The 26,521-nt window shown below is 53.3% G+C and overlaps 1 protein-coding gene across 1 annotated transcript; it reads left to right on the top strand.

Annotated features, from left to right (window-relative positions):
* The first annotated feature begins 1,411 nt into the window (after positions 1–1,411).
* Positions 1,412–25,975, top strand: PCSK6 (proprotein convertase subtilisin/kexin type 6). The gene is made up of 19 exons (XM_010572052.1): positions 1,412–1,555; positions 2,197–2,340; positions 2,924–3,000; positions 3,706–3,794; positions 7,119–7,291; positions 11,154–11,366; positions 12,811–12,911; positions 14,530–14,633; positions 15,189–15,306; positions 16,378–16,566; positions 16,810–16,946; positions 18,952–19,131; positions 19,739–19,841; positions 20,408–20,604; positions 21,043–21,130; positions 22,438–22,529; positions 23,817–23,946; positions 24,997–25,109; positions 25,551–25,975. The coding sequence occupies exons 1-19, from the start codon at positions 1,412–1,414 to the stop codon at positions 25,646–25,648; spliced, it is 2,490 nt and encodes an 829-aa protein (XP_010570354.1). The 3' UTR covers positions 25,649–25,975.
* The last annotated feature ends 546 nt before the right edge of the window (positions 25,976–26,521 follow it).

The raw sequence follows: 26,521 nt of genomic DNA, 5'->3' as shown, positions 1-26,521 counted from the left end.
GAAATTTTTTTTTTTTTTCCTTTCAACGGTTTTTTTCTTCAAAGTATATATGTTTAAAAACCAAGCTCTAGGCTGTAAACTGTCAGGTTTCTGATATGTACAGCTGCCCATCCACCTCCATCCAAGTCAGAAAGCTATAAACCATGCACGAAGAACTCGGTTCAGGCAACAGTTTCACATAAATGAGCCCAGCAAAAACTTGCACTTTGGATTTTTAATCTTTTCGTTACAAAACCTTAGTCACAAGAATAAAGACATCCCCATGAGCAGCTCTGCCGTTCCCAAAAGTTCCCAAGCCATCAGGAAGACAATGTCCGGCGAGGAGGGATGTGCCACAGAGCCCTCCCAGCTCATCAACTGGTGCCTCCTTTCTGCCCCCAGCATGAGCATGTGTAAAGATTTGGTCTATAAATTATTTTACAACCTATTTTCAATCAACCTGGATTTTGTCTCCATGCTGAAGGCAGGAGAGCCCTTTTTGTGGGCAATAAAAGTCTAGGGGGGGGGACACACTCACCAGGGATGGGATGAGGCTGCTCCCAAACCAGCACCTTAGGTCCCACCGCAGCGGCACAGGCAAACACTGGCATTTCCCAATCCTGGCCTTTTCCGGCTCATTTCCCGTTTGATGTCTTCGCATGTCACGTCCCACTGAAAAGCAAACAAACGTCAGAGCGGTCGGCCCCAAGGCCACCTCACCCACGGCCAGTGCCAAAAACGCCTCTCCGGAGCCAGCTGTGTTCCCTGAGACCTGCCACGGCTGTCTGTGGTTGTCCCATATTTTTGGGAAACACATGTTTTGCTTGGGTAAAGCCCCCGATTTTATTATTTTATCAGGAGGAGAGGAGCTCGAAGGATGAGCAGCCCTGGAGCCAGGTGGTGAAGTCTCAGGGCTGAGCTGCTGCTGCTGCTGCCTCCCAGCCGGGGGGAAAGATCAGCCCCAAAATTAAGCCAAGCACCTGAGTCTTCTCCAACACTTTGACTAAACACTGAAATATGTGGTTCGTCTCCAGCGGGACTTCAGCACGTGATTCAGTGCTTCGTTAAGCCAGGGGGGTTTAGGCTCGCGCTTGGAGGCGACTTTATTTATGCTCAAGGGTTTTACTGCGCCAGGAGAGGAATCTGGCCCCTGGCTTGGAGACCACAAAGAGCTGAGCTTGCCATGTCCATCTGTCCATTCATCCTTTCTCCCCCAAAATGGAGCTTCTGTCTCTGCAGCAGCTCTGGCCAAGGAGATGGGGGTTTGCTGGTGATGCTGGGCTGGGTCCAGGCAGCGGTTCACACAGCTTCCGCATCCCGCATCCCATTTCAGTGGGCGATGCTGGGCTCTGAGCCCGCAGGCGATGCCGGGCTCTGAGCCCGCAGGCGATGCCGGGCTCTGTGCCCACAGGTGATGCTGGGCTCTGTGCCCATGGGCGATGCTGACCCACGGCTCTGCTTGCAGGTGGACTGGCTGCAGCAGCAGGAGGTGAAGCGGCGGGTGAAGAGGCAGGTCCGAGGCGAGCCGCACGCCCTGCCGTTCAACGACCCAGTGTGGCCCAACATGTGGTACCTGGTGGGTATCTCCCCTCCGCCGCCCTGCGAGGAACCCGCTGCTTTACGGCGGGGTTATTTTTAATCAAACGTATCGTCAATCTTTGCTGAGCCTGGCCAGTAGTGAAACACCTTAATATCAGCAAATGTGCTTGGCAGCAAGATTTTTAAATTGTAAATTGATATACTAGAGAGAATAGTTTAAAATGTTTCCCCCTCATTAGCAGCCCCTCGTTATGGTCTGCGCAGCGAAAGCTTTGGAGCAGCGCAGCTGCAGTGCCAATGCATTTTACCCATCCGAGAGCTGCAACCATCTATTTACAATATCATTTTTTCTCCTGCCTGCTTCATCGATCTGTATTTGACAGGGAAATTCATTGAAAATTAAGCACAGAAAGGAAATGAGCACTTCAAAACCAAAGAGCCTGCAGTATTTGAAATGGAAGAGGAAAAGAATAATAGGGAGATAGTGTTGCCTGGATTAACTGCTGCTGGATGGCTTTGATTAGTGGAGTGAAGTTATAACAAATCTACGAGTTATATGGCAGGGGGTGGGATGTAAATATATTTTCTGGTTGATTAAATGGGCTCCCAGCCTGGCTGCTTGCTTAGATGGGCTGAAATGGGGTTGCAGCCCTTTTGCAGCTGTGTTTCCCCCCGTAGCACTGCGGTGATAAAAGCAGTCGCTGCAGGTCGGAGATGAACATCCTGGCAGCCTGGCAGAGGGGCTACACCGGCAAAAACGTGGTGGTCACCATCCTCGATGACGGCATAGAGAGGAACCACCCCGACCTCCTGCAAAACTATGTGAGCTGGGGGCTGGACGGGCTGGGACTGGACAGGCTGGGGCTGGTCCTCATAGTGAATTGATTTATGGAGAATTTCAGCATATAAACACAGCTTAAGTCTGTGCATTGGCAGATTAGAAGAAAATTTTTTTTTTTAAAAAAACCTCGAGATGTTTTTAAGAAGGAAACAAGGTTTTTAGACAAGAGGGTTTGGGGGAAACTCCCTTTGCAGCTGCCTGGGAAGCAGCCGCCTCCCTCTGGCTTGCCAGGGCAGAGCCAAAAACCTTCATGAACCTGCTTAGCCCCAGCTCAAACCCCAGATGGATGGGGGGGGCTGCTGGAGCCAGCAGGATTTGGGGTTTGGAGGAGCTGTCCCCTTGGTAGCGGGTTGTTTCCCATGGGAGACACACAGGGCTGCAACCCAAAACTATTTATCTTGAGCAAATAGTCAGAAACTAAGGGGAAAATGGCATTTTCTGCCTGGCTCAGCTCCGTTAGCCACCACACCAGCTGCGGGTGAAGCAGGACCATGCTGCTGCTGAGGCCATTTAGTCTCATGCTGTGCTGGTAAGTTGAATCTAATGGTGGCAACGTGTTTTCAGGACCCTCTTGCAAGCTACGACGTCAATGGGAACGACCATGACCCGACTCCACGCTACGATGCCAGCAATGAGAATAAGTACGTGATACTAATTGCCATGGAGCTGGTGTCCATGTGGCCAGGGTGTGCGGGGGTCCCCGGGGCTGGGGTTTTGCCCCCTGGGGTGTCTTCCAGGTCTGTGGTCTTTCCCCATGCCCAGCACTGCAGAGGATGCTGCGTTACAGGCTTTGCACAGAGTCATTGCATTTTAATGCAAATCCAGCCTGTGGCAATCATGCTAATTGCTGATGAACCCTTGAGCCATTGAATGATGCACCAGGGGGTTTCCTCGCCATGGTCAGGCATTAAACCACGTGAGTCGGGCTGGGTGGCTTAGATGTCAAAGGTTGGATGCACTTTCTGGGCTTCAATCAAAGCGGGACGGGCACATGATGGCATGTATGGAAATGAAATGGGAATGCAAAGAGCAGATTGCATTTAAGTGCAAGATGCAAAAAGCAAATTGCACTTAGGTGCAAAATGCAAAGAGCAAGTTGCATCAAGGTGCAAAAAGCAAAGAGCAAATTGCATCTAGGTGCACAACGCAAACAGCAGATTGCTTTCTGCATTAATTTCCTCCATCCCCCAGTCCTTGCTGTGAGTTTTGAATAAGGGCTGTCCAGCTCTTGGGGCACTTTCTTCCCCTGCTCTGGCCTCAGAGCTGGTTTTTGGGTGCTGGGTGGGGGTTGGCTGGAGGGATCCTTCACCACGGGACATCAGCTCATGGGGTATTTCTCTTTGCAGGCATGGCACTCGCTGCGCGGGGGAAGTGGCGGCGGCGGCGAACAACTCGTACTGCATTGTGGGCATTGCCTACAACGCGCGCATCGGAGGTGAGGCTGGCGCCTGCCTGTGGCTTCCTTGCCCTTCGCCATCCCCCCAGGGGACTGCGGCCACCCTGGCCGTGCCCATGGGCTCCCAGGGTGGGTAGTGGGATGCTGGACCCCCAGATATTGCCAGGAGAGAGTCTCCTCCTTGGTACCCTGGCTGCAGGAAGTCCCAGGGGGGCTTGGCTGAGGATAGGTGACACGGGGTGCAGGGGACTCCCTGTATTTTGGGGGGGAAGCCTTCTGCTTGAGCTGCATCCTTGCCGTGAGGATGTATGTGGATCGAGGATGTGGCGATTTCACCCCAAAAGCCCACAGCAGTTCTCAGGGGGGGCCACGTTTGCTATGGTCGGTGGCGCCAGTTTAGCTTCAGAGCTGAAACCGTTCGTTTGCGAGGTTAATGTCTGCAGATGAGCCGGTCGGAGAGCGGGGCCTGGGAGTATCCCCAAAATGCCCTCATGGGGAAAACACTGTGGGGGCCGGAGCTGCACGGAGTGGGGGAACCTTTGCACAGTCCCTCAAATAACACAATGTGCGGGAAGCAAATGAATCTTTATTACCAAATTGGATCCTGATGGTAATTAGCCTCACAGAGTTCATTTGCATTAGCCTAGCTGGTTTGGAGGCTGGCTTGAGCTGGAGCTGCTCTGGCCAGCCTAGGCTGGTATAGCACCCACCGGGGAGACGGGGGTGTCAGGGCTGGGGTGGGAGAGCCGTGTCCCATCTGTGTGGCTGGTGCAACCATGCAGGGGACAAATGCCTGGAGCTGGGTCCTCGCCGGGGGTTTTAGCCCCGTCCTTGGCACAGCTGGAATGGGAGAGGGGCTTTTACTGCAACCCATCCTACCACCTCAGTGCCAGGAGAAGTCATTGTCAGGAGCACAGACCCAAGCACTCATGGGTGGATTTGGGGCTTAATTCCTTCTCTTGGCTTGTTCATGCTGGCCATGCAAGAAGAAGTTTCGTTAGGGTTGTGTCTGCAAGGAGTCCTGCTCCTGGCCAAACACCATCAGTGGTTCCCTATGCCGGGAAAATCCCCCGATGGAAGAAATAACCCCAGGGAGGGTGAATGGGGGAGTGGCAGGGGCTGTAAAGTCTGTGGCACATCCCTCCATCCCATCCCATCCCATCCCATCCCATCCCCTGTGCCCCCTGCACATGGGATGACTTCTTGCTTCTTAGAGTTTTCTTGCCCCTAAAAAACCATCTCCAAGCAGCAGCAGAGCCAGGCAAAGCTCCTGGTGGGCTTTAAGGCAGTTTTTCATCATGCAGGATCAGGCTGTTGCCTTTATGCTCCTTTTTGAGTCCATATCTCCGCAGCAGCCGTGGAGATGAGCGTTATTTGTTGATTTTATAACGACCTATGGGTCTCATTTTAATTTCCTTCCTTTAACGCCTTGCCTTGGGGGTGTGCTGGGGAGGCATCGAGTGATGCGAGGCACCTGGCAGAGGGTAGAGGCTGTGGGCTTCCCACAGTGTGAACAGGCAAAGGGGAAAAATAAAGTTTGTAGCCATATCAAGTTTGGGATTGTGGAGGAAAATGCGCTATAGCTGCAGTGAGAGTGATTTTAGATGGATTACGCAAATAAAGCAGCGATTAATGAGCACAACTTGTTGGGGAAGCCTATTTGTCACACTCGGAGAGCTACCATCTAATTTTACTGGCTGCTCTTCAGCGCTCTTGCGTTGCTTTTCATTTGCTCCGGGCAAAATACATTGCTGCTCAAGAAACAAAAAGGGCTCTTGCCATTCCTCCTCCTTTCCGCCCTCCTCGAACGCTCACTTCGGAGGCCAGTATTGCTCCCTGCGTGGCAAAGAGCTCATTTATTTTGCAGCATCCTTCCCTGCTCTCTCCTGCCCCATTATTTAACTGGGGGGTTCCTGCATCGTGGGTGGTTGTCTCTGGGTTGGCTTTGGGTTGGCTTTGAGTTGGCTTTGGGCCGACTCTGGGCTGGCTTTGGGCTGGCTTTGAGTTCACTCTGGGCTGGCTCTGGGCTGACTCTGGGTTGGCTTTGAGCTGTTTTGGGCTGACTTTGGGCTGACTTTAAGCTAAATTTGGGTTGACTTTGAGCTGACTTTGAGCTTGCTGATGAACATGCCCGCATTTAGCAAGCACAAAAAAACATCCCTTGGCTGGTTTTGTTTGCTGCGCCGCAGCCGAGCACGGTTTGGACACCAGGCTCGGCTTTTCACCCCTTCTGCTTGTGTTTTCTTGTTAACACAACAAAGAGAGGAAGTTTTTGGGAACTGCTCTGCTCCCTCATTTTATATTTCCAGGCTTGTTTTTGGCTGGTAGGGGACAGCGTCAGAAAGAGATATTTGAGTTGACTGGTGTCCAGAGCACAGCTGCAGCTGTAATGACATCTGCCTGCATTTGTTTGCTTTAAGGAAAAATACATGTGGAAGGGGAAATGCATTTTTATAAACCGGACTCTCCCTGGCTGGCAAAATACCATGCTGAAATTTCCAGCATCTCTTCTCCCGCAAGGGCTGTTTCTGGGCACTCCTTTGGGGTGCCTGGCACCCTCTGCCCGCCATGCAGAAGGTGAAATCCGGCACGGAAAGGGCGATGAGGAGCAGAGGGGCTTGTAACCCTCATATTGCAGCAGTTGGAGGCTGGGGGTGTGCACCAATCCCCCAGCCCGTCCCGCCGTGGCTGGTGGGCTCTGCCTGTGAACCACCCCAGCCAATGCCTGCTGGCATTCCTGGCTGGAAGTGAGGTTATCCCAGGTGGACCGTCAGCCCCATGGGTTGGGGTCCTGGTTCTGATTTTGGCCGTGCAAACCGCAGCCTGGGGCTTCTCCTGGGGCCTCTCCCCATCCTGGGCACCACTGGCATCAGTTGGGCAGTGACGGCATTCATGGACGGTCACTGTTGTCCCCACTTGTGTGGAGAGGCTTCATCCCGCTGGTGTGCCTGAAGCCAGGGGGCCGTGAGCGTTCGGGAAACACCGTTATCTTCCAGGTAGAGAAATGAGGTAGCTAATTAATTAAAAGTCGGCGGGGGGAGAAGGTTTTTAGCGGGGGGATTTTGCTGCCAGGGAGTGTGGCACCGCTCCCACCGCCCGATCCCTACCGATGGAGGGGAAGCAAATTTTAACCCCCACCTCTCCATCACTTGCCATGAAGCCAGCAACACAGCAAACTTTCCAAAATAGCTCCCCAGCATCCCGCTGCCGGGCTCGTTAGCGTGCGGGGCCGCGGATTGAAGCTATTCCAGGCGTGCCTGAGCCGTGTGGTTTCCGCCACCGTTAACAAAGCCCTTTGATTGCAATCCTCACACTTTCATCCAAGCCATTAAGCCCTAATGTCTGATGTTTTTGTGCTTTTAGGCATTCGTATGTTAGATGGCGATGTAACAGATGTTGTTGAAGCGAAGTCGCTTGGCATCAGACCCGATTACATTGACATTTACAGCGCGAGCTGGGGGCCAGATGATGATGGGAAGACAGTTGATGGACCTGGTCTATTGGCCAAACAGGCTTTTGAGCATGGCATTAAAAAGGTGTGGATCCCGCAGCGCCCAGATGCGCTCGCCCTCCTCCTCCTGCCCTGTGGGGAACGTGTGCCGGGGCCGCGGCCGGCCCGGGGTCTGGTGCGGGGACGGGCGGCCCGGCCCCCCCGAGGCGATGCCAACACTAGGGCTGGGGCGGGGCGGGGAGGGGGGCGAATCATCTCTAATTTTTCCTAGTTTTCCCCGGCATCCCTAAGAGCTCCGGTGGATTTTGCGGCTGAGGGCGGTGACGGCGGGAGGTGCCCGGCGATGGCGCGGCCCTGGTGGGACCCCTTGGCACGGCCGGCCCCGGCAGGAGCATCCGGCAGCGCTGGCCGCCGGGCAGAGCTCCGGCAGAGCAGGCAGGCCCCAGGTTGAGTTGTGAAGCTCTGCCGGGCTGAGAAACCCAAAGCGGTTCTTGGGGGGGGTGACTTTGCACCTCAAAATGTCCCCCTGGGTGCCGGCGCAGAGGGAAGTGGCCACCCCTGGCATCTCCATCCCCCCTCCTTCACCCTCCCCAGGCCCCTGGTATCCTCTCCTGGGGGTCTCCATCACACTAAGCATTTCCCTGGTTTTCCACCCAGAATGAGCGGCTGTGTCATGGCCGGCGGGGGGACGCGGGTGCCGCCACAGGATCCGGCCATGGAGGCACAGAAAAAATTCAGATTATTCTCTCTGAAGTCCTCCAGTGAGAGGGTTCAGCTGACGTCACACATGACTGACAGCTGTCAATTCCCAGTGGAGATGCCCTGGCCTTCCTGCACCCCTTCTCTTTTTGGGTGCTTTTAAAAAATGCCCAATATTGGCTAAAAGCATCGGGAAAAAGACTTTTCGTGGCAGCTTGGCGGGCGCCGCGGGTAAGTGTCATGGCGGCTCGGGGCTCTGCAGCGGGTGTCCCCCGGGTTCTTTGGCAAATTTGGGGTTGGGGTTTTTCCGCCGGCAGCCCCAGGCTGGGCTTTGAAACTCACCCCACTTCACTCCCTGCCTCCACTCCTGCTTGTGCTGCCTCTTCTCGCAGCGCACCGTGATTTGGGGCAGCTGCGGGCCGGGGCGACGCAGCCTGCCTGTTATCTAAAAATAGGGTGGAGTGTTTTTCCCACTATTTACTTGATTTCCTGCCGGGGCGGTGAGCCTGCCGAGGAATCCATTGAAGTGCCGGGGAGTTCATGTCATGTAAATACGGGGGAACAAGCTGCTTTTTAGACCTTATTTTTCCATGCGGAAGCAAATGGGTGGCAGCAGGGTACTTGACCAGCACAGCCCCGCTGTTTCGGGATGCTCGCTTCTGTCTCCCAGGGGACATCAGACCCTCTGCTGCCACCCGTGTTTGTGGCACCCACTATCCTGCATGCACAACTCTTAATTGCTGACTTCTTCTTAAATAACGAGGAAAGCTGCAAGCAGATAGTTGGCTGCCACCTTTAGCCCAAGCAAACAGCTGTAACTGAGTTATAAATCCTTAACATTGACTTTTTAATGGAAACATTAAAATAAACTTTATCTATTAGCGATAGGACTGCGCTGGGCTAATTTATCATCTTGTTTCTTGCACCTCCAGCCACACCTTATTAGTTCCCAAGCTAACGAGGGGATATTTATCCTAGGCTCTCATGGAGTGCTGCTGGGCAAACACCCAAGCCCCGGCAGCATTGTGCCAAGATGCTGTGCATCTCGTATCTGACCGATGTGCTGCTGGGGTGAGCCAGATCATCCCCAGTCTTGGCCAGGGAGGGTTTCCCTGGTTTAAATGATGCCCAGATCCAGGTTTTGTAGTGGCCAGGAGCCCCTTGCCAGCATTGCGTTGGCTTAGGAGGATGGCAAATAAAGAAGTTGGGTGTTTGGGGTCTGCTCGCGGAAACCTTGGTAGTTGCGTGTTTGAGAGCAAAGCAAAAGCATCGGTTTTTTTCCAGTCCCAGGGAGTGCAATACACAGTGAGCTCTCGTTCCACTGGGAAACACTGTCAGGTGTTAGATGTGCATTGCTGTAGTGTCACTTTATGTGCCTGTTTGTGTCCTCGTGCAACCGTGCTGGTTCTGAACCCGCTTTCCTCCAGCGCAGCCCTGCCCAGGCATCCCGGTGCTGTGGATTTGGATCAGGACCAAGCAGCCTTTCTTGGCACCCATGGCGGCGATGCCCGGGGTGCAGGATGCAAGGGAGGTCTGGACTCCCTGTCTACATATCCCAGTCGAAATCATTGCTACGTCTCAACACGCCTTCGGCAATTGGTGCCTGGTTTTATTCCTCCAATTAGCAATTTAGGAAAGCCTGGGTTGCAGGCAGAAGGGCTGGTCCTTGGAGGCGGGTGGATTTTAGTGTTGGAGAGCTGGATGGTCGCTGCCTGCGCTGAGCACGTGGGCTGGGATGCTGCCGCCTTGGAGATCCAGGAAACCCTGGAAAGAGGACTGGAGATGCCAGCAGCAGACTTGGTGGGCTGGCGAGCTGGGTCGAGCTCCCCATGATGCGGGGCAGGGCAATAATTCCCTTTGCAATTGCAATTTTTCTTGCAGAGCTCCAGACAGCTCTATTAAATCTTTGCTAGGGAAATACCCACCCAGTTTGGCTGGGAGGCAGCCCAGATAATGAAAACTTTCATAAAGTAAGGAAAGAGCCTGACTTAGCCTGTGTATCCAGAGGCAGGGTCAGCTCAGAGAGCCTCTGCCCCAGGAGGAGGGCGAGACAGGTAATAAACCATCCCTCTCCCCCTGGCGCTTAAAACCCACAATAAATCCCAGTGAATTCCTCTGGAGCAAAGCTGCTTTTTTATTATTATTATTTTTTGTGGAGGAAGCTGCTGCAGAGCAGTGGGAGGGAGGTAAACACCAGATCTGCCCAGGCTAGTGCCGAAATCTCTCCGTGGCAGGAGTAGCTGTGGGGACGATGGGGCTGCTCCACCATCGTGTGCTTCCATCGCCTGCCAAGCCCGGCAGCGTGCCGCCCTCCTCGGAGAGCCCTGCCTTATGGGGCAGGGAAGCGAACCAGCCACTTCATTTCCTGCCCTGAACCCCCTTGGGTCACCAAAAATCCTCTGTTGGGACCGCGGCACCCTGTTTGTGAACCCCCATGGGGCTGGGTTATTTCTGGGGGTGCAGGCACCCCAGTGCCCTGGCAGTGGTTTGGATGGAGGATGGAGCGGTTCGCCCCCGCGCCATCAGCTTCGTTAGGGGCCCCTCGTTGGCAGCACGGCCGCCGCTGCTGGGCGGGATTTTCCCCCGGCTCTGGGGAGGTCCGTGTGGCTGGTGCACTCCTCCCGCCCCCCCAATTCCCGGTGAGCTCCCGCAGCTGTACCTGGTGGGGATGGCTCCATCAGATGTTCCTGCCAAACAATGGAGGGGGGAGAAAAGGCTGGGATTTAAAAATAGAAAACAAACAAAAGGAAACTAGCAGATAGGCTGGGGGAAGGTTTCTGATGGTTTGGGGGGGGGTCATGAGGGGCTTTGCAGGCTCAGGGAGAGGGAGACATGGGTTTCGGGGGGCTGCCTGTCAGTTCCTCCCATGGGGCCATCCCTGCACCTCAGAAAGTGCCATGCTGGTGTTACTGCCTCACTCTGAGCACCCCAGATGTTTTCTCCCAGGAGAGCCCACAGAAGATGCCAAAATCCCTGTCGCTGGAGGCTCTCCCATCCTCGCGGGGAGTCACTGCCTGTAAAACTGGGGCTGGCTGAGCCGAGGGGCACGTTTGTGGGGGCTGAGCGCTGGACAGGATGGGACCCATCCTTCCACCCTCACCAAACCTTACATCCAGTCCCAAAAATCAGGCTTAGCAACAGCATCCCGATGCTAGGGAGGGCTGCCCCCTCCTCCCTGTGCCGAGATAGCCTCTCACCCTGGACAAACAAATGCCTCCTCTCACCCCCTGTCCCCTCTCTCCCCACAGGGCCGCAGGGGCCTGGGGTCCATTTTCGTCTGGGCGTCGGGGAACGGCGGCAGAGAAGGTGACTACTGCTCCTGCGACGGCTACACCAACAGCATCTACACCATCTCCATCAGCAGCACCACTGAGAATGGCTACAAGCCCTGGTACCTGGAGGAGTGCGCCTCCACCCTCGCCACCACCTACAGCAGTGGGGCTTTTTATGAGCGGAAAATAGTAAGTTTTACCCTGATGCCAAGTGGGGCAGCATCCCCTGGATGTTTTCTGCATGGCTGGGCTGGATGATGGCTCACTTGTAAGAGCCGGGCTTTGCCCTTAGCCCTGCGGTGGGTTTTGCTTGTGCTTTTTTATGGTGGGGCCAGAATTGCTCTGGGCCTTGGGAAGAGCTCAGGGATGTGGCGTTTTCCCTGGTAAATAGGTGAAAGGGCTGGAGGTTTGCATAAATACCCATGCAAATATTTACCTGTCCCCCAAAGGTCCTGTTTGCTGTCCTGTGCTTATAAAAAGGGAATTTTGAGCATTTTTAGTGTGAGACGGAAAGAAAAGAGGGAGGATGGAGGTGTTTGGCAGGGATATGGCAACCCCAAACGGGGTTCACACCCCAGGAATTGCCAGAAAGTGTATGCACGTGTGGATCAGCCTGGTTTTCCCTGCCACCCAGGCTGTATTTGCCCTGTTCCAACAGCTGCTGTGGTCTCATCACAGCAAGGCCTTTTGTTAATGATATCCCTGTGCATCATCCGAACCTCAGGCAGTAAAATGTCCCCCACCGGCATGGCACCTTACCCGAGCTGGGAGGGAGTTTTCGACCCAAATTAGTTTTTTGACAAAAATGGTTTTTTACAAGTCGATTTTTTTTTTAATTCAAGAGTGATTTGTTTGGCCCCTAAAAGATTGATTTCCAGAATCTGAGTGCCTCCTTGGGGCCATTTGCATGGCACTAAGGAGCATTTGCATGGCTGAGGCCAGCACCAGCCCGGGGCTGCTGGAGCATCACTGGGCAAAAAAGCAGCTTCCAGGGGCACCTCGGGGAGAAATGGGGTGGCATGTCCTGCCCCCCCCACCTCCAAAAATTACCAGATTAACCCAAAACCCAGAAGCCTTTTAAAAATGTAACTGACAAAGCATCTCTTTGCCCAGCTCCTCTCTCCAAGCTTTTGGTACCCAAGCATCATGCTCTCCCCTGAAACAAAAAAGCTGGAAATGGCTTTTTTTTTTTCCCCCCATGCAAATGGAAATTCTTGCCTGACACCAGGAACTGGAGCTTTTAAGGAAAGTGTTTAACATGGCACGGCTCAATATGCACCCATGGGTGCATACCCATGCCAACCCTGCCCTGCTCACACCACTCCATCCATGGCTTTTCCTCCAGCTGACCCACAGCAAAATTGCCTTTTTTCCCCCCTTTAAATAGTTTTTGCACCTTTGAACAAAGGAAAATGTAAGCAGGGGTGTTTTCTCATGCACCAAATGTATCTGCAGCTCATTTTGAGGGGGCTCAGAGCACCCCAACGGCGTGGGACCCATGGCAGGGCTTGGGTACCTGCAGGCTCTGCTCCCCGCTGGCAGCATCCCAAGCAAACCTGGAGTGCTCGGCGGGGTAGCACCTGCGCCAGCAGCATCTCCGGCAGCGCAGGGGCTGCAGCTCCTCTCTCTGCAGGTCACCACGGACCTCCGGCACCGTTGCACGGATGGCCACACCGGCACCTCTGTGTCTGCCCCCATGGTCGCAGGCATCATCGCCTTGGCTTTGGAGGCAAAGTAAGTGTAACCTTGCCGCTGGCTTGAGGGGGAAATGCTTCCATGTTTAGTACCTGGCAAGCAAAAGAAGAAAGGTGTTTTCTTTTAACTCTGGAGCAACTCAAAATGGGGCAAAGTTATTCTAAATTGCTCCTTTTTGGCAAGGTTTGATACAGCATTGTTGTTTTGCATCTAATCTTCCTGCAGGTGTTTTATTGAGCTAATTCTTCACTTGTTGCCATCTGTTGAAAAGTTGGGGTTGGTGAGATAAGTCAGGCTTTTCATTTGGTGCATTGAAGCCACTGACAGCTGGCTCCAACAGGAGTTTTATAAATACTTCCTGGAAAAAAAATGTCAGAAAACATCACAGAAAATGGAAAATGTCTGTAGAAGTGATGGTCTTCAGCAAGTGTTTCATTTCTGGGGGAAACGCGCTACTTTTGCATAATGTCAAAAACCCACATGGTGTGACCAGCAGTGACATGCTCCCTGGTTCAAATGAGCCACTCTTTGCCTCTTGTCCCCATCCTGGTCCCATCCTGGTCCCATCCTGGTCCCATCCTGGTCCCCCAGGCCAGGAGCAGCCTCCGTGGTGGACCAGGCTCACCCCTTGGGCATGCCCATGTTGCTCCATGGAGCATCTTCTCTTGAGCTTCTCACTATTATTATTGGTTTTATGGGTTGGAAATAAAAATAAGGCTGGGAATAAGCTGCAGGGCAGTGCTATGTTCACGTCCAGGGATGGCGATCATGGCGTGTCAGCTCCAGTCCCTCTCCTCTGGTTTAATCCCAGTGCCCAGGTTGGGTGATCATGTTTCCGGAGATGCTGTTTTCATTACAAAATATATTAAGAGCTTTAGATGTAATTTTTGAATTGTTTAGTTGAGGCATAAAACGCAACATTAAGTACCAGAGCTTGGTGCTCAGACACTCCATTATCATGAGAAGGAATAAATTGAATTTCTTTTCTTAAATGTTGCTCGAGAGCAATATAAATCCTAGCTTGAGATGCTGAAGAACTGACTGTAAGAAAAGCGTGGAAAATTCTTCAGCAGTATCCCTGGGCTGGGGTCTTGGGGGAGGCTCAAAAGCACACAGCGCTCAGCGTGCAGCACCCTGAACACACAAATCTCATGCAAACCCAGCCTGGGGGGGGGGTTGGAAACACTTTGGGTTTCATTTTTCTGTTAAATGAGCAACCCAGGTTTTCTTCCAGCAATTTTTGCTCTTATTCCTATAGAGGAAAGGTTTGCTCAGCATCGTGTATCAGCAAGCTGCTGAGCCCGGTACCCTGCCTCAGGATCTGCTTCATTCCCAGTCTCCTACAAGGAAATGGGGAAAACCTTCCTGATTTGTTCCAGTTATACCCCAGAGCACGAGAGCTAAATACCCTTGACCAGGAATAAATCCTGCAATGCCTGTGGGCACATGGCATCCCTCCCTGGGACATTCCCCTCTGCTGGGGTGCCCCAAATGATGGCCAACCTCCAGGCAGGGCATCAGCATTTAAATCATTGATTCATGCTCTTTTGGAGAAAGAAAGAGGTTTTGCGGGGGGGGTTAATCTAATGGGGGTCCCTGCTGCTGCTGAGAAGACTGGGAGCAGCAGAGCCATCCCATGAGCCATGTGTTGTTGCAGCCCCCTGCTCACCTGGAGGGACGTCCAGCATCTGCTGGTCAAAACCTCACGGCCAGTGCACCTGCGAGCGGCCGACTGGAAGACCAACGGTGCGGGGCATAAAGGTGAGTGGCCACGGGGTTGGAGGCAGCGTGGTGAAAATGGCCATGAAAGGGAAAGTAAAGGTCCCCAGAGCTTCTCTCGTGGGAGCATTCACCCTGGATGTCCACTCCCAGCTGGCTTAGGTGCTCCTACCATCAGGCAGTTGAGTGGAGAGAGGAGAGGGCAGTAATTCGTGGGGCGAGATGCTTGGAAGCATTTCTTGGTGGAGGCTTGGAAGCCTTGGTTGGTGGAGGCTTGGAAGCTTTGCTTGGTGGAGGCTTGGAAGCTTTGCTTGGTGGAGGTTTGGAAGCCTTGCTTGGTGGAGGCTCTCCTAAGCTGCAGTGTTGACTGCTGCTTTTGGTGGGTTGCTCCTGGCAATGGGTTTTCCATGGTGACAGTGTGGATTTGGGGTGTAACTCGGGCAGGATGATGAGCTCCATGTGTTGGAGCGCCTTATATCCAACAGGATCAACTCTGTGCCTTCCCCGATGAGTGGAAGATGCTCCACCAAGCTCTGAGGAGTTGCTGCTGGCCCCTGCTTGGAAGGCAGTGGGTTTCTGAGTCTTCTCTCTTTCCAGTTAGCCATCTATATGGCTTTGGTCTGGTGGATGCAGACGCTATTGTGATGGAAGCCAAGAAGTGGAAGGCAGTCCCTCCCCAGCACATCTGCGTGGGAAGCCTGGACAGGGTGCCCAAGTGAGTGTTGTGAGGTGGAGGGGCTCTCCTGGGGCACATGGCCACTTGGAAGGAGCTTTGGTGGAGCTGATTCTTGTGATGCAAAGGCTCAGCTGCTGTCCCAGCATTTGGAAAGGGAAATTAGGAGTTGGGGTGGCCAGAGCAAGCCCATCTGCAGGCGAGGTGTTTTTCATGGATTTTACAGTCAGAGCAACCTTCACTGTCACCCCAAGGTCTGCTTATTGACCCAGAAGTGCCCACCTAGGGTCTGTGCCTATGGCTCAGCTTGGGGCAGGTCCCGTGGGGGCTCTCCGGGACCAGCTTTGATGGTGGGTGATTTATTTTTGCCCTTTCCATGCTTTTGCTTCCCAGGCGGGTGATCAGCAGGGAATTTTTGAGGGCTGACAGTGAGAGACCAAAACCAACTTGCCCGCTGGGTCCTACATGAGTGGTGATGTGTTGGGCTCTCTTCCCTCTTCCACCGAACACCTCGTCTTGATGGAAGACACCAAAAACTGGTGCTTTGTTGCAAGGGTTCCCAAATATCCAGTGCCTGGGGTTGCTTTGAATTTGGCTTCAGCTTCAAACCAGCTTAGGTTCACATCTCATCCCCGGTAGGTCTGTCCCTGCTATGTTAAAGGGTGGGATCAGGGATCTGACCAAATGGACCCTCCTGGTTTACCACTGCCTGGCTGTAGAGCAAGCTGAGTTGTTCATCAGAAAAGCAGTTCCTTCGGAAAGACTTGCGTATGCAAAGCAGGAATGAATTTGGAGCCAAGTGTGTTCATGAAACTATTTATCTGATAGAGACACTAATTACAACCCAAAGAGGAACGTTGCGCTGATAATTATAATAAAGCAGCGCCCTTGCAGCCCATAAGGCATAGATCTTAGAGGCAGTTCAAACCCATCTCATTACCATCAAGCAATTCAGCAAATTCCCATGCTAGGACACTGTGTTGCAATGGAGGATGAGATAATTTTTGCCATGAAACAGTAGGAGACTGGATTGAAATACAACTGGGTGTCCATGCTGCTGGGAACCGGGGAGCACTGTTGTCCCCAGCATAATGCTTTGCCCATCCCTGGCAGGTACATCCGTGCGGACCATGTGCTGCGCACCAGCACCCTCAGCAGCGCCTGCGCTGAGCACCGTGACCAGCACGTGCTCTACTTGGAGCATGTCGTGGTGCGGCTTAGCATCTCGCACCCACGCCGAGGTGACCTCCAGATCAGCCTCATCTCTCCAGCGGGGACCAGGTCACAGCTCCTTGCCAGGAGGTAAGAGCAGCCAGAGCCAGCATGTGCCTAGGCTGGGCAGCATCCTCGTTTAGGGGGTTGCTGCAAGTTTGGTCGAGTTTTTTGGGAAGGTGCGGGACATGCTCAGGTCTCAGCTGCAGGAGGGTTCCATGCAAGGGTGGGTGCATGCAAGGATCCCTAAAGTCCTTAATTACCTATCTACATTTTCCAATTAAATAAGACATTCAAAGTCACACTTCTTGATGCACGGCATTACCGTTGCAGGGTGTTCGACCACTCCAACGAGGGGTTCAAGGGCTGGGAGTTCATGACCGTCCACTGCTGGGGGGAGCGGGCAGCAGGGGAGTGGACCCTGGAGATCCACGACACACCATCCCAAGTGCGCAACCCTGCAGTGCAAGGTAAGAGTCCCCCAGCACCCATGTCCCCAGTGCCTGCTGGTCCCCCTCGCCCCAAAAGCTCTTTGCAGGCTGCTTCACTTGGCCATAACTTTAGCTGTGAGTTTTACGGTCTTCAGCAAAATTGTATTGCCCAAATTTTTCAAAAATGGGAATAAAACTCAGCCCTGAGTGCAGGAGGCTGCTGGTCTGGCTGAGCCAGGAGCGGGTTTTCTCCCACCAGCAAACTAGTTGCAACCAAGAGCCAGGTTTCCAAAATTAAACCATAATGAGTCAAAACGAGGAAACCCAAGAGCTGTAATTGTTGTTTGTTTGTTTTGCTTCGCTTCTGGGACATCTGGCGCGTGGGCTGGTTGTGCAACAGCACAAGGGGACGATGCCCCTCCGGCTGCAGACGGACGGACATCCTCCCTGGGCTGCCACTGCACTGGTGGGGGGTGGCTGGGCTCAGCCTGGCCCCCTGCATGTCCCCAACCCCACTGTATTCCCCCCTCCCCGGCTTGGCCGCCTGCTGCCTGACCCCTTCCCGGCAAAGGAGCCGGGCTGGCGGGATCCAGCCCCACCGGGAAGGGGCAGCCGCCTTACCGGCTGGTGGCAGTGGGGCATGAAGCACCCTGCCTGGGGCTGGCGTGCATTGCGGGGGTGTTAAAATCCACACGCTCACTGATAGAAAGCCAGGAGTATATTAAAAACCTCTCCCACACAACTTTCTGGCGGGAGGTGCACGTGGGGGTTCATTGTGCAGAAAGTGTTTCTGTTTGCTGCCTTCACCCAAAATCTTTTGAACTTGGGGAGAAGCAGCAAAGCGCCCACGGAGCTGCTTTTCCCCCTGTATTTACGGTTTGCGGTGGGTGTTTCTGAACCCCTCACAGGCGTCAGGGCTTTACCTGGCTTTGCAAAATGAAATGAAAATGAGTGCATTAAGTCACCCTCTGCAAAGGGTCTGCACCATGTTTGAAGCAAAGAGGGCAAAGTGGGAGGAAAAAGAGGGACGATGTTCCCAGCCCGTGGCAGAAACAGGTATTAAATGTTAATTTAAGACCATTAAATTAAACCAATTAAATTGGTTAATTTAATACCAATTAAATACTATACGTGTCCTGTCACTGGCACTGCTGCATCCCCAGCATCAGTGCTATGCAACCCGGGCTTTCCTCACGCAGGACATTTTAGATTTACAGCAAATTTAATTCTTTTGGTGGAGGCACATGGCTGAGCTCTTCCCTGGCTGATGCTGCCCAAGCTTGCCCCTTCACAGGCTCCACACCGGCGCTGCTCGCTTGCAGCAGGTGGGTCCTCTTAGCCCTTTCAGAGAGCCAAGAGATTTGGGTGTTGGAAATTTTAAGCCCTTCCTGGAAATGCAGGGATTAGTAGTTAAAGCTGAGCATGCCACGGGTGTGAAGTGACTCGTGTTGATGGGGAATTGAAAGAAAAACAGTGCTGGAAAGAAGCAGCAGTGTTTTTTGGACCCCCTCCCCAAAGCAGTGTGGGTTGGGGAGGACCCCAGCATGGGTGTAAGGCCATGGGGGGTCCCCAGCCCCCCGGTGCAGCACAGGCTCTGGTGGCCTCCACAGCATTTCAGGGGACACCAGGCTCAGACCTCTGACATGTAGGATAGGTGGGTGGCTGGAACAACAGAAGCGAGAAATAATCCAGCGTGTGCTGGGCAGCTTTTATCAGACAGAAATAATCCTCCATTATGGAGCTTTTAAAGTTAATGGTTCTCTCCGCACGTTGAGCATGAAGGCTATGGTGATGCTGTGGTTCGTCAGACGAGTTATAGAATAAAAAAAACCCTTGTAGGTGCCTTAAATGGCTGCATTCATGCGGGCTGGGAGCTCAGAGGCTCATGAACATTTCTGGATGTTTGTTGTTTGCTTCTGCATTGCTGAGCCAGTGGTGAAGCCCTGATGGTCCGGTCCATCATCCTCCTGCTTCCCCCAAACCCAGGTCCCCTGGGGAGGAGTGGCATGGGGAGCGGGATCATGACATTGTGCCTGCCCCACAGGGAAGCTGAAGGAATGGAGCCTCCTCTTCTATGGGACGGCCGAGCACCCCTACACCGCGCTGGGCAGCCCCCAGTCCCGCGGGAGGACGCTGGAGGTGTCGGCATCAGAGATGGAGCCATCGAGAGCTGCTTTCCTGCAGAGCCACGTGGAGGTGGCAGAGGAGGAGGAGGAGTACACAGGTAAGCGCTAACCAGGCTGCTGTGTTGTCCCCCTCGAAGCATCTGGGAAAACGCAAACCCAGATAAACTGGGGGAACCACAAGGCCTGATCCTGCCTGGGGCCAAGGCGGGCTGGGAGGAGCAGTGCCTGTGGCCGGCATGGGGCAGTAGGATGGTGAAATTAGAAGGTAGCAAAACGCCCCATCCCAACACTCCCACCACAAATTGGTGGTGCAGCTGTCTGAGGAGTAAAAAAAGCTCCTCTGCCCATCTTCCGCCCCAGCACGGGCACGGGCGGGCGTCCCTGACGGTCCCCGAGGAGTGGGTCCGGCCCCTCTTTCAAAGCCGCTTCTGCACCAGGGTGTTCAGCCAGAGGATGGCCAGATAAGATTCACACTGGGGAGGATGAGCTGGAGGAGAGCCCAGAACCCAGAGCCATGCCGCTCCATAGGATAGATAAGATATATACGATCTATAAGATAATAGATATAGGATAAGATAGGTGGAGGGTCCCCAGCCCCTTCCCCGCATCCATCGGTCCAGGGCGGGTGTGCTCAGAGCACCCTGGCAGCGGGGTCTGGGGGATGCTCAGCCTCTCCCCTCGCTGAGCTGGTCTCTCCCTTCCCAGGTCTGTGCCACCCTGAGTGCGGTGACCAGGGCTGCGATGGCCCTAACGCCGACCAGTGCTTGAACTGCATCCACTACAGCCTGGGCAGCATGAAAACCGGCAGGTGAGGGGTGGTGGGGTGTCCCCACAGGGTCCCCGGGCGGTAGCAGCACCTTTCCCCAAGGCTCGCACCGCATCATGGGTGATAGATGTTTGCACAGAGAAAGAAGCGTATGAGAGATAAAATGGAGGGAGGAGGAGGTGTGGGGATCCCTGCCCTGGACTAGGGTATGGTGAGGTGGGGGACACAGAGCTGGAGACTCCTGATGGACCTTGGCCATATAATCATGCTGGGGAAGAAGCATTGGTTTCACTGGCTGGGGTCACCCTTCCCAAGGGACAGCTAGCTGAGGTGCCAAATCACTTCTGGAGTTGGGGTTTCCACTCCTCAATCTCTTGGGCTGGCACAGGGAAAGTTTACCCATAGTTGGGGTTGCTGGCCAAGAGAGTCCCTGGCTCTTTATTACAGAGCCACGATGTTCAAGACACCCTAAATCTTAAGAAGTAAATGCCACCAAGGCTAGGGGACAACCCGAACGCTGCCGGCAAGGGGACAGCAACGGGTGCCTGACTGCTGGGACGCAGCTGGCGTTGGCACCAAAGCCCGGGTGCTCTCGATTCCTTCCTCAGGATGTGCGTGAGCTCATGCCCTGCGGGGTTTTTCGGCGACAAAGGTGCCCGGAGGTGCCGCCGGTGCTACAAGGGCTGCGAGCGCTGCGTCGGGAGGGGACCTACCCAGTGCACAGCATGCAAGCGGAGCCTCTACCATCACCAGGAGATGAGCACCTGTGTGGTGCTGTGTCCACCTGGGTTTTACGCCGAGGAACGTAAGGATGCTTATCACTTGCAAGCTGTAGCATGAGGATATGCAGGGATTGCTTCTATTTTAAGTGCTATGGGTGGAGAAAACACCTTGATTTTTGAGTATTGGCTTTGAATTTCCCCCCTCAACCTGCTTTGCACAGTGAAGGGAGGAGGAAAACCTCTCGGTGTTCAGAGGGTGGTGCAAAGCTGAGGCGCTCAACTCAGCTCTTAATTAGAAGTCTGTAATTAATGATCCTAGCTGCCTGCAAAGCATATTTCTTCTTAGCAAGCAATGACAGATAAGGTCATCTGCAATAGCAGGCACTCATAGGGGTGGAGGACGTGCTTCTCTGCCCTGGGGAGCTGGCGCTGGGGTGCAGCGGGGCTTTGCAGCTCTGACTTGCTGCTTGCAAATCACTGTCCAGGTTTTATTCTCCCTGCCTCACTTTGTTTTTTGAAAGGTCAGAAACGCTGTCTGAAATGTCATCAAAGCTGTAAAAAATGTGTCGGTGAAGCAGACAAATGTACTGCATGCAAAGATGGATTCAGGTAAAACAACAGCACGGGAGGAGTTTATACCTGCAGCATTGGTACCTATGGTTTAAATTTGGGAAAACCAATGGGAAATTAGAAAGTCAATTAGTTAAAGACCTGAGATCCTGCTTCCATGGTATGACAGCTGTGGTGCAGAGTGCCGGAGGTCTGGGAATTTAAAGGTGGTGATTCGTGTCCCTTTCTTAGCTGAAAAGCACGACTGAAATTTAATTTGCTTTTCTCCAGCTCTTGCCAGGGTAAGTGCTGTGCTGCGGGCTCAGAAGTGCTCATCCAAATTTGGTGGCCTGCGACCAGAGCAGCTCCCAGCATCACAGCATCTCAAATGTGGGGAAAAAAGCAATGAAAACTTTTACACTGCACATTGCAAAGCGCACATTTCCTCCCAAGTCTCAGGTGGCTCTGTCAGAGACGTCCCAGCCAAACTGGGTGCTTGGTTTTGCTCACCTGGCAGAGCCAGTACCGGGCTAGGCTGCTCCAGGCGGGCTGAAAATGCTCCCTGCAAGTGCAGAAACTTTTCCTTCAGCTTCATCCACACAGGAAAATTTTATCTGATGTACCTGTTGAGTGGGGCTAGTATAAGATAGTGGTTTTCCAGCAATGTGGGTGCAGGCAGAGCAGCCCTGACCCTGTGAGGAGCACCAGGTGCCCTTGCTGCTGGCCCTGCAGCTCCTTTGGGATGCAGCGCCCGGCTGTGCTGATGAGCAGCGTCAGCACTGGGGAGAAGCTCTTCTCCATCCCAAAGTGCACGTGGAAGTATGATCCTGTAGCAGTTTGTATCATTCAGGGGCTGTAAGTGAGCCAGAGCCACGGTGTAGCAGCGGGGCTCTGTCAGACAAAGAAATTGCTGCTGCCAAAAGATTATCTACTCCCTCAGAAAAGCAAAAGTGGAGGCACTTGTCAGACATAATCCGCACAGCACTTGCTTTTTATTGTCCAATATCCTTTTAAGCCAGGACTTCAAATCGTCCCTGTGAAGCAGCACCGGCCCAGCCTCAGCACTGAACCAATTTCCTTTTATGCTGGGGAGCCTCCTGGTGCAAAAGGTCTTTGGGAGAGCCTGGCTGGCTGCCCATGGGAAAAAATAATTTATTTCCTCCTGGACACTTAATTCAGGAACCTGCAGCCATCCCATCCCTTTGGTCCAGGCAGGACTTAATTTCTCCTGAAGCACTGTTTGGCTTTCCAACACCTCCTGCACTGCAGGCTGTAGGCACTGGGGGATATGGAGATGGGGACAGGCTGGGTCGAGTTCCCAGAGCCGGTAGTTTTAGGTGCAAATGTCCTCTCTGCTTTCCTGGCAGCCTGGCAGGAGAGAGCTGTGTGCCGGAGTGCCAGCCCGCCATGTACCTCAGCCAGGAGCCCCGGCGGTGTGAGACCTGCCCCGCCGGCACAGGTACATCCTTCACCCCACAGCATCCCCATGCAAAACCCCAAAACCCTCATGCATCAAGAGCCGATGCCCACCGTACCCATCCCTAGCCAAGGCAGAGTGTGCCAGAGGGGAAGCAATCCCGGCTCTCCAGCACATCCTGCGAGGTGCCGGGAATATATTCATATTAGAAAGGTTTTTAGGGAGTTTTTACATTTTTATTAGAGCCATTCTTTATTTCCCAATCCCTCTGAAGCCAGGTGTTTTAGCTTAATAAGGTTGCAGGGGAGGCCGTAAAACCCTCTTGGAGTGATGGAAGATGGCTTTGCAGTGTATAAAAATGTCAGGCAGCCAAGGCGCGTTATCCCAGCTGCCCTGCGGGGCCAGGCTGGCCGCTGCTGGCTTCCCCCCACCGCCCGAAGTCACTTGGCGTTCCCTTCAAATCCTGCCTTTTTCACTTCTTGAAAGTCCAATCATTTTCCATTGTTAATGTTTGTGTCTGCCCTCGAAATCGTCATAGATCTGATGATAATATGATCTCTAGACAATTCATGTTCAGTGGCGTGAATCTCATCTATCATACATGGGCAATTTCCTAAGACTAAATCCAAAATATTTATTGATCTTGTTGGCAAGCGTGGAAGGGAATGGGCTCTTAATCCCTTAAGAAAATTACTTCCCTTCTAATTCTTATTCCAGTCAGTGTAAATGTACTTCACCACAATTATTTTTCAAGCCTTTTCTTGTCTCCTTTTCCTGCATAACCATTTCTCAAGCCTGGTGCGTGGAAGGCCTCTAATAATACCACCTCCATCACTGAGGTTTGCTGTCCAGCTGCAATGCACCGGCGTCAGAGTGGGGCCCTCTGCTTTCTCAGTGCCTCTCCCGAGCCCTTCCCTCCTCCAGCTACTCCGCAGCCCAATTTAGCATCTCTTTTTCCACATTTTACTCTGCGTAGGATGGGAAAACTAAACCTGTGCATGCTTGGGAGCAGTGGCTGATGCCCCGGAGGGGATTCTGATGTGCTGTCCCCTGCCGAGCCCCTATGGCCAGCTCTTGGCTCTGCAGAGGGGCAGGACACTGGCTCGTGGATGGGTTTTTTGAGATGGGAGCTGGGTTTTTTGGTGTAGGAGCCAAGCAACCATGCAGGACCCTGGTGGCACAACAAGCAGCTTGTTTAGTCCCAGGCACGAATGGGGCAGAGCCGAGCCAGTGCCCCCCATCTCATGCGAGGCTGTGGTCACGCTGGTGTGACGTGGCCCCTGTCTCCAAAACCACCCACGTCATCTACCCTCTCCCTTGTCCCCGCAGGGCCGGGCGAGGAGGACTGTGCACCCTGTGCTCCCGAGGCCTCTGCACCCCACTGGCGCTGTGTCCCCACCTGCCGCGAGGGCTTCTACCCTGCCGACAGCCACGGGCTGCCCAACAAAGTCTGCAAGAAGTACGTTGCCTCCCCAGTTGTGACTGGAGCAAAGCTGGGACTAATGGGGAGCACTGGCAGGGATGATAAAAAAAAAATAAATGCTGAAACAGCTCACAGCTGGAGCTGTTTACCAGGGAAATTAAAATAGGAATGAGGGAGCCAGGGTAGCCATGGGGCTGGACCTCACACACCCCTGCCCTATAGATTTAAGAGCAGCAAAGCTGCACGCTCCCCTGCCAGAGCCAGCCAGCCAAGATGTCTTAGGGCTACAGTGGAAGGGGCTCAGCCCTGGCCCTAGGCCCTTTGGAGGAGGTGTGGGAGGAACAGTAATGTTTAGGTAAATATTCTAGCTTTCAATCAAACCTGCTCTGTTCGCCCCTTGGCCATGTTGGAGGAGCGTTCGCCTGCTTCTTGGCCCAGCATGGGGGCTGCGTGCAGGAGATGGGGAGTTGCCGGGAGGCAGCAATTTGCTCCCACTCTCAGGCACTCTGCGCTTTAAGTGGGGAGTGGGAGTGGATTCAGCCTCGTTAAAGCGAGCATGAAAGGGAAGGATTAAAGGTGACTTGGGAATGCACAACACAGTCCCTGCCTGCCCAAGGTTTCACTCACCTGCATCTGCTCTCCAGCAGGGAGGAACAAGGGACAAGCATCCCTTCCCAGGGATTTTGGGTATGGCCTCCACAGGCCACTGTCCCCAGGCAGGATGCAGAGCTGTTGGGCTCTTTTCCCTGAGCAAACAGATGGGAGCAGCACAGCATCCGCTCACAACCCTTTTTCTAACTGGGATTGCTGGGAGGACAGGTGCATGTCCTGCTGAGCCTTCCTAGCAGGTGAGCGCTTTTGGGATGTCACTAGCTGTCACTGGGCATCGAGCTGGCACCACCGAGCCCATTTTTCCCAGGGCTTCCATAACTTTTCAAGCTTCAGATTCACCATTTTCCATATCCTCCAGTTCAGTCTGGATGTTGCAGTGCCGGCAGATATGTTTTCTGGCTGACAGCCCATTTTAGATGGCTGGGGTCGGGGTGTTGGTGCTGGTTCAGACCGCAGCAGGGTCTCTGTCCCCAGGTGTGATGACCACTGCTCAGCCTGCGAGGGCTCCAGTGGAAACTGCCTCAAGTGTAAAGAAGGTTTCAGCCTCCTTGGTGGCTCCTGTGTAACAAATGAAACCTGCACCAATGGTAAGTAGTTGTGGCAGAATTGCTGGCCTGTAGTTCTTCTCCGGTAGCAAAAATTAGGGTTTTTGGGGATTCCCTTCAGAGCAGAAAAGCTGAAAGCAGCTCCTGGGCTTGCTGGGGCATGGCTACAGTGAGCTGGGCTCCGGCTGTGGTGGGCAGGCAGGTTACCTGGCAGAGCTGCTGGATATCTGCCTGTTGCTCAAATGCATCCAAGCGTTTGTATTTTGTTATAGTTTAGTCTTGGGGCTAATTCTCCCACTCACTGCAAAGCTGCTTTATCCCTACTTTAAAACCATGTGAAAGATGCCCTTCAAAAGCGACTCCTTTTCAATTCTCTCTCCTCCAACACTGGAACGAATTGCACCGCCTGTTACGTGCGATGTTTGTTTATTTAAAATGTTAATCTGCTCTCATTTTCTCTTGTTCCTCGCCTCGGCCTCCCAGCTGACAAGACTTTCTGTGAGATGGTGAAATCAAACAAGCTCTGTGAAAAGAAGCTGTTTGTACAGTTCTGCTGTCAGACGTGTCTTATGGCCGGGTAAAGTTCAGCAGCTGCATCCATCCAGGACTTCCACCAACTGCCAGCCCAGTTTTGCCAAATGTTTAGGACAAAAGTTTATTTTTTCAGCTTTGGGAGAGTTTACATGGTGCTGTCAAGCATTTGCTTGTAAGTTTGATAGCTTTAATATCACTGTCAGCAGGTTTCTATAGCAATATGTTAAGCAGAGATTGGATCGTACCCTGAATGATCAAGTCCTGAAAGGCAGTGGACAAGCGGTGATATTAATACTCTCAAACACTCCTCGTGAGCAGGGACCGATGCATGATCCATGTACACACGCTTGGTTCTTTGCAGAAATCCTACTGATCTGCCTGGTCTGAGCGGCTGGCGGGAGCCCTCGCTGCAAAGGATGCAGGACTTCACACATCTGCGAAGAAAGAGCTGTTTCTGGCTCAATTGTTGGTACCTTTTTCTGCTAGGTGACGGCTGATATAAACCTGCATTGCAAATGGCCGGCGCTGTGCTCTGTACATATGTAAAACGATGAATTAGGTGGTTCCTGGAGCAGTGCCCTAAAGCCTGCTCTGGCACTCCTGTTCAGATTCGGTCGGTAGCTGTTTCACTCTGGCTGTGGCAATAACTGGAGATTTGAGGACCAAAGCGAGAGCTGATCCACGTGGCTCTGCAGGCGTGTAAGCCCAGTGAGTCCAGCAGGGCTTTGCCCTGCAGGTAAATGCAGCCAGGCAAAACCTGTGTGTCTACAAGGGAGTCCTAGGGGCTCGGGTGTTTGTCCGCACGGACCAGCCTGTGGGGTCACAGCCTTACCATGAAATGTATTTCCCTCCTGGAACTGCTAGTATGTTGCTGATTAATTCAGTTCTGGAATGAGCTAGATCCTTCCTCTAAACGAGAT

The sequence above is a fragment of the Haliaeetus leucocephalus genome, unplaced genomic scaffold, assembly GCF_000737465.1.
Source record: "Haliaeetus leucocephalus isolate CR32 unplaced genomic scaffold, Haliaeetus_leucocephalus-4.0 Scaffold339, whole genome shotgun sequence".
In the NCBI taxonomy this organism is placed as follows: domain Eukaryota; kingdom Metazoa; phylum Chordata; class Aves; order Accipitriformes; family Accipitridae; genus Haliaeetus; species Haliaeetus leucocephalus.
The sequence above is the reverse complement of the archived record's forward strand: the minus strand, read 5'-3'. Positions and strand labels throughout refer to the sequence as shown.

What these genes read in the sequence shown, in the direction of transcription:
- PCSK6 (XM_010572052.1), top strand. Translation starts at nt 1,412, where the DNA reads ATGGGCGATGCTGACCCACGGCTCTGCTTGCAGGTGGACTGGCTGCAG. An exon ending in CTACAACGCGCGCATCGGAG is followed by an intron (nt 3,795 to 7,118) that starts GTGAGGCTGGCG and finishes TTGTGCTTTTAG; the next exon opens with GCATTCGTATGTTAGATGGC. An exon ending in TCACAGCTCCTTGCCAGGAG is followed by an intron (nt 16,567 to 16,809) that starts GTAAGAGCAGCC and finishes TTACCGTTGCAG; the next exon opens with GGTGTTCGACCACTCCAACG.